Source organism: Aquarana catesbeiana, linkage group LG04, assembly GCF_042186555.1.
Source record: "Aquarana catesbeiana isolate 2022-GZ linkage group LG04, ASM4218655v1, whole genome shotgun sequence".
NCBI classification, from domain to species: Eukaryota; Metazoa; Chordata; class Amphibia; order Anura; family Ranidae; genus Aquarana; species Aquarana catesbeiana.
The window spans coordinates 185,398,418-185,405,089 of NC_133327.1; the positions used below are offsets into that span (position 1 = coordinate 185,398,418).

General features: G+C 39.0%; 1 protein-coding gene across 2 annotated transcripts in view; it reads left to right on the plus strand.

Moving 5' to 3' along the window:
• Nucleotides 1-2,791, plus strand: part of TSC22D2 (TSC22 domain family member 2) — a 71,601-nt gene extending 68,810 nt beyond the window's left edge. For both annotated transcript variants that reach the window (XM_073625982.1, XM_073625983.1), the window contains one exon: nucleotides 210-2,791. In XM_073625982.1, the coding sequence (XP_073482083.1) occupies nucleotides 210-470 (261 nt within the window). In that variant the 3' untranslated portion in view covers nucleotides 471-2,791. The remainder of the gene's footprint in view (nucleotides 1-209) is intronic.
• Nucleotides 2,792-6,672: the final 3,881 nt, after the last annotated feature.

Here is a 6,672-nt window from a genome sequence, read left to right on the forward strand (position 1 = left end):
ATGGCAGCCTATGACTTGACCACAAAGAACCATTTTTAAATGTACTTGTGTTGGGGTGAGCTCTGTTTAGCAGAGGTTTTCTACTAAACTGAATTGCATCTGGTCCAATATATGTTTTCTTTCATAAGGCTTACAGGATTCCCTTTTAAATAGACCAAATTTGGAGCCTTGGTATATATTTATAACCTTGTTTTTATTCTATTTGCTAGGACCTGGTCAAAAGCCATCTGATGTATGCTGTAAGAGAAGAGGTGGAAGTCCTGAAGGAACAAATAAAGGAATTAATAGAGAAAAACTCTACACTTGAACGTGAGAATGCACTGTTAAAATCCCTTTCAAACAGCGATCAGCTGTCACAACTTTCGACCCAGGCTGGCCCCAGCCAACAACCGCCTCCAGTGACTACAGCTCCTCTGACTGCTCCGCAGACAGCACACCCTCCACAACAACCGAATGTCTCTTCTGCATAAACTGTACAAAAACTGATTTCTCGCCTTGTTCAGCTAACTGAAAGCAATCTGTCCTTGTGTGCCACTGCTGATCTTTCCACTTCAAAAATTAGAAAAATGAAAAAAGAGCAAGTAGCCATGCTTCATTTTGTGTGTTTGGCCTTTTCAGTATTAGACAATCGTACTCCCTGATCTCTCATTGTGAGAGAGGTGATACCGTTTGCATTGTATATCAGGTATTAACAGACCTAGAAAGGTGTGCGTATGTATATGCGCACACAGTGGATTGTGCTCCTAGTGTATGTATACGCTTTTATAGCCATACACACATTATATGCACAGACGCATTAATCTCAAAAGCATGAATCCTTCCTTGCTTTAGGGACTGTAAATCCATGAATGCTGGCAATAAATGTTAACACATGTAACCCTTCTTTCAGTAGAAGGGACAAACGCAGCATTTTATGTCATAGAAACCCTCTAGATAACAAGGAAACGAACTTGCATGTAGAATTTAACTTGTAAAGAGACCAGACCATATACTGTCCCAAAAGTCACCTGAAAATGCATGCAAGGTAGCATTTTGAGTGTCAGATAAAGTAACCTAGTTCTTCATGTACAACATTGCATTTTCTCTGCTCATAATGTACTGAAAAATAAGTACTTTTTAGAAGGCTGATCTCAAGATGCATTTTTATGCCCTTTGTGCTCATTGTAGTCATCACTGATGCACCCTGAGGATGGACTTTTCCTTAATGGTATTCCATGAACAGGGTGTAAATGTAGATAGAACAGTGCAGCTAATTTCACTGCATGTGGATACAGTGTTTATGCTTGCTAGTCTGTCTACAGGCTGAGTAAATTTATACCCATACAGTGAGCATGACATTTTACAAAGGATCTACCGGTACTTCATGTAGGCTTTACAACGCTTTGTGGTTTGTTTAGAAAAGTACATTAAGTGTATATTAGATTGTTAAACACAATTACCGTGTACATCTGCATGTGTTAAAGGTGTCTATTTACTATGCTGAAATGCTTGTTTGTAGTGAGACAGTTGTTTGCACCTTATAAACAGACCTATGTTTAAAAAAAAAAAAAAAACAAGCAACAGCAGCTATATTTGATCTAGCGAATAGCTAATGACGCAGATTAAATCTGTTTTTAAAATGGGTTTTCTATCACATAAAATGCTGCTACAAACAGCAGTTAATCTCTGGTATTCAACAAGGGGTCTTATGGAGCTTTAGTGGCTCTCCTAGGGAGCGTTTCCTTTAGATCATACTCTGAGCCATGTTTTGTCAGTTCTTTGTAAGCAAATCTAATCATTGCGTTCGTAGTAAGAGCCACCATTCTTTAAATATAAAGTAATATTTTGTTTTGCCTTTTTATTAGTTCATTTAAGTTTGTGTTTTATTTATTACAGGGCTGCTATTTTCATAATGTGTATGAACAATGTCACAGACACTCTATTTTATTTTATTTCCTTATCTAGAGAATAAATGTAAATCTATCATAAATTGTAGAAGGGGAGGGATTGCATTTAGTAGGGAAAGCGTTTTGGCAATAATTGAGCATACGTATCCTGGCGTATATAAATGTATATCTAACACTAACGGCAATCTACTTTTCTGGTATTTATTTTACAGTAGAGCAAAGATCCAATTTGAATGTACATTTTGTAAAGAGTGTAAGTATGGATCCATAATGCGCCTGTACAGGAGAGCAACAGTTGTGATACAAAAAATAAATGATAGATTAGCTAGTTTGATGAAGAATTTTTTTTTGTTCATTTCTCTCGTTTGTGACAGAGGAAAATTGCCATGATTCCTATGCTTTTTAGACAATTTCTGTGAATTATAATTTTTTTAGGGTGGGATTTAAAAAACTGTGAAATTGTTCAACCTACTTTGTAACCAAAGAAGCAAAGATGTGTATTTTTTTTTTTTTTGTTATGCACATTTTCTGTATTTTTATTCAGTGTTCTCTCATCACATTTTTCTTTCTCCTCCCCTCCCCACCACCCCCCACCCTGCTGTTTAGCATGATCTGCATGACCTGTAATTTCTGAACCACTTTCATACCTCAAGTTTATTTTTGTTTTGTCCAGCACTCTTATTGTACTATGTAATCTGTGAAGCGCGTCCAATAAACAGAGCAAACCGCTAATGTCAGTTGAGAAAAACTAGTGTTATGCACACTAGTTGTCATATGGAAACAGTGACATAAAGTGAGCCATCTTTTGTTCATTTTAAAATGGTGTTATAAATTTCATATGCAGAAAACCAAGTTTTGTTACATTGCAGATTTTAATGTATTGAATAAATTCAACATGCAGATTACTTGCAGTGTATAAGGAGTATTTACATTTGAAACAGAAATGTACATTTCAAAAATACATTTGCAGGAGCTTTTTTTGTGTAGCAACAAGAAGTCTGTCAAATTATTGTAAAAAGAAATATATATATTTTCACATTTTTTTCTGAAATTATTAAATTGTAGTTTTGCTGAAAAAAGTGACTCAAGAATATCTTCTAGTCTACTGCATCCCTGTAGTCTGGATACAGCAGTCACTTCAGATTTAGGAGGAGGAGACTATTGCGCAAAGTTCCAAAGCAACTGGAATTCGAGCTAATGCATCAAGGGTTTCTGGGAAAATATGCAGAGCTTCAGTTTTGTTATACACGGGTAAAGCATCTAAAGGTCACAAATTATTTTGTAATGTGTCAGATGCAGTATTATCTGCCATTCTGGAATCAACACACAGGTACTTGCAGAACCTCCGCTTCAGTCATTTAAATTGTTTATAAAAATTGCACTGGCCTGGCCTATGCATCAAAACTTGGCACATTTTTTTTTTGGCACAAAAATGACTGGCACAGAGTTAATAAACAAAAAAATGCGGAACAAGAGGGTGTATACTTGCCTGTCCTGCCACCTTTTTCTCTGATCTTTGTTCTGTTCAAGAGGTGCAGCATTAAAGTAGAACCTCGGGCAAAAACTTTTTTCCCTTTTTTGTTGCTGGTGCTTTCATATCTTAAGCAGATATAGTTACATAGTAGGTGAGGTCGAAAAAAGACACAAGTCTTAAACTCCCTTCCACAAAAAAGTTTTATCCTCATTGTGGGGTCACCAGTATGGTATTTGTGAATTGAAATCATATCCCCTCTCAAGCGTCTCTTCTCCAGAGAGAATAAGTTCAGTGCTCGCAACCTTTCCTCATAACTAATATCCTCCAGACCCTTTATTAGCTTTGTTGCCCTTCTTTGTACTCGCTCCATTTCCAGTACATCCTTCCTGAGGACTGGTGCCCAGAACTGGACAGCATACTCTAGGTGTGGCCGGACCAGAGTCTTGTAGAGCGGGAGAATTATCCTTTTATCTGTGGAATTAAACCCCTTTTTAATGCATGCCAATATTCTGTTTGCTTTGTTAGCAGCAGCTTGGCATTGCTGAGCCTATAATCTACTAGCACCCCCAGGTCCTTTTCCATCCTAGATTCCCCCAGAGGTTCTCCCTTCAATGTATAGATTGCATTCATATTTTTGCCACTCAAATGCATTATTTTACATTTTTCTATATTTAGTCCATTTCTCTCCTCAGTCCGTATTGTGAGAGGTTATGAAGGTGCATTATTTAAACTACAGGCTTTATTCCCCTTCATTTCCATTTTGTAAAACTGGTGACCGCTATGCCATCTATTGCGCCAGCCACCAGTCTTGTAACATCCCTGCTGTAGTTCTTTCAGCAAGTGGTGATGTAATTGCATCGCCACTCGCAGCAGTGGGTGTGTTTGGGAGTCTCAGACTCCTGGTCTCAAAGCGCCTACTATAGCTACATTGCTCAGTTGGACATTGTGGGTGTCCACATAGAGCAGCTTAGCCCCACCTGCACACACTCTATGCACTTCATGTATTTAAGGTAGAGCTCCGTAGCATAGCTCTGCTCACACACAACCCCTCCACTTCGTGTATTCAAGATAGAACACTTTAGCATAGCTCTGCCCACACGCAGCCCCTTTCCTTTGCACTATGGGAAATGTAGCATTGTTTACCCTAAGGGATTATGTATGACGTGCTGCAAGAACAAAAGTCCTCCTAAGGCTCGATTCACACCTATGCATGTTGCTTTTGGGCGTTTTTGGAGGGTTTTTTTTCATGCTTGCCACGTTTTTGAGCAGCGTTTTTGCCGCGATTTGCGTTTTGCGTTTTTTTTTTTTTTTTTTTTTTTTTTTTTACAGTCTAAAAAAAAATTAAAAAGAAATTAAAAAAAAAAAAAAACGGCAAAAACGGTGCACTTGCGTTTTTGATGCTTGTCCATTGAAATCCATTACATGCAAAACGCTGCTTTTTGCATGAAAAAAAGTCCCCGACCCTTTCCAAAAATGCAGAGAAACAAAAAGGCATTGATGTGAACATGTTCCATAGGAACCCATGTTAAAAAATTCCCGTGCATTTCTGCAAAATGCATCAAAAAACGCGCTAGTGTGAATGGAGCCTAAGGGCATATTTAGCAGGATCCTGGAGTAGTTATTTTAACAGAATTTTTATATTTGACACTTCTAGAAGATTTGGATGCCTGGTTCCATTCGCTGGTCACTTCTGTGTCCCTTAATGACATAAGAGGAAGGAACCACAGAGTGCAGCAGACACGGGCTGTTCTGGAAGTTTTTAAGATGTGAAGTGGCTATAGCTTTGCAAAAGAGCTTAGATTGGAGGAAGGGGTGGTGGGATGAGTGGGTATAATAGACTCATTTCTTTCTTGTCCATTGAGGGACAAAGGAATCTACATACTGTCAGGTTGGCAGATATCATTTTTTTTTTCAGTCTTTGCATTTATTTATTTTTTTTCCCCAAGTCATCGTCCAGGGCAGCATCTGAGAGAGAAGGCTCCTCCCACCTAAAACAGGAGGCGCATCATTCACCATTACAAAAAAGTTTTGCCTATCTGTGCGCAAACAGGACTGCGGAACGGTGCATGCGTTTCCCTTTGAATGCAAAAAAATTGTTGAACACAAACTCAAGACATTCATTTGGTAAATCAGGCAAATCTTGTCTAGTTAAATATCTAACAGCCTTTAGACCCACTGAATTGGGTATGCAAGTGTATAAGGATGTAATGTCCATTGTGGTGAGTTTCCAATCTTTGTTCAATGCACAAAAAGCCTTAGTTTTTCCAAAAAGTCACTAATACCCCTAGCATAAACTGTTCCCTCGTCAAAGATTGTAAGTAAAAGTCAAGAAATTGAGCCGACGGTTGGATGATCAACCCTGTACCAGTAACAATCTGTCTACATTTCAAAGGTGTATAGCATAGATGACCAGAAGGCGAAGGTCATTGTATAAAAAAAAAAAAAAAAATTGCAATCTTGTCAGTTTTACAGCTGTTGGATCGAACCATATTACTAAGGTTGGCCAATCCATTTTTAGTACTCTGTAGATGGTCCTTCTTCAAAATCACATAGCTAGTGCTGTCTGCTAGCATAGTAAGCATACTTTTTCCTATAGTCGATAATCACAATCACCTAGCCCTTATCGGCAGGTTTAATAACAATGTTCTTATGATCCCTGAGTGAGCTCAGTGGAGCAAATTCCTCCTGGACTCAAGTTGGTGAAGATATGCCTATAAGTAACACTAATGATATATTAGATGGCATGAGAGAGGCGGGCATCACTTCCAGTGACTCTTCCCTTTGCTTGGTATGGGACACCTGTGTGAAGCAGCAGTGGTATGTACATTCCACCATACATAATGTGGGGCAGCTGGGGGTTGGACCAGAGCAGGGCCAGGAACAGCTCAAATGTAAGCCTGGGATTTTGGCAGGAAACCTCTGCTCGTACCCATCTACCACTCTCCTAAAACATTTGCTGGTGGATATGGTGTCTTTGCATCTTCTTGCTGGGTCCTGTGTCTGTTTGTTTTTTTCCTGACAGACCAAGGCCTCTGAGGAAAGGATTCTCTCATTCCCATCCAAAGCAATGCGCTTCTTGTGAAACCAAGATGGCCACTAGCTGGGCAAAACCTTTATGCCAAAAGTGTATAAACAAACCTGTGTTGAAATAATCGGAGGGCTTCCTAAAAGGTTTAGTTTCCTTTTTGTTAAGAGAAGTCCGACTTATCCTTGGAGGACATAGGCTCTCTGAGGGGTCCAATGGACAAAAAGACAACGGCCCTGCTGAGGAAAGCTTGGAAGGCAAGATCAGCCAACTTCAATCCAGCCATC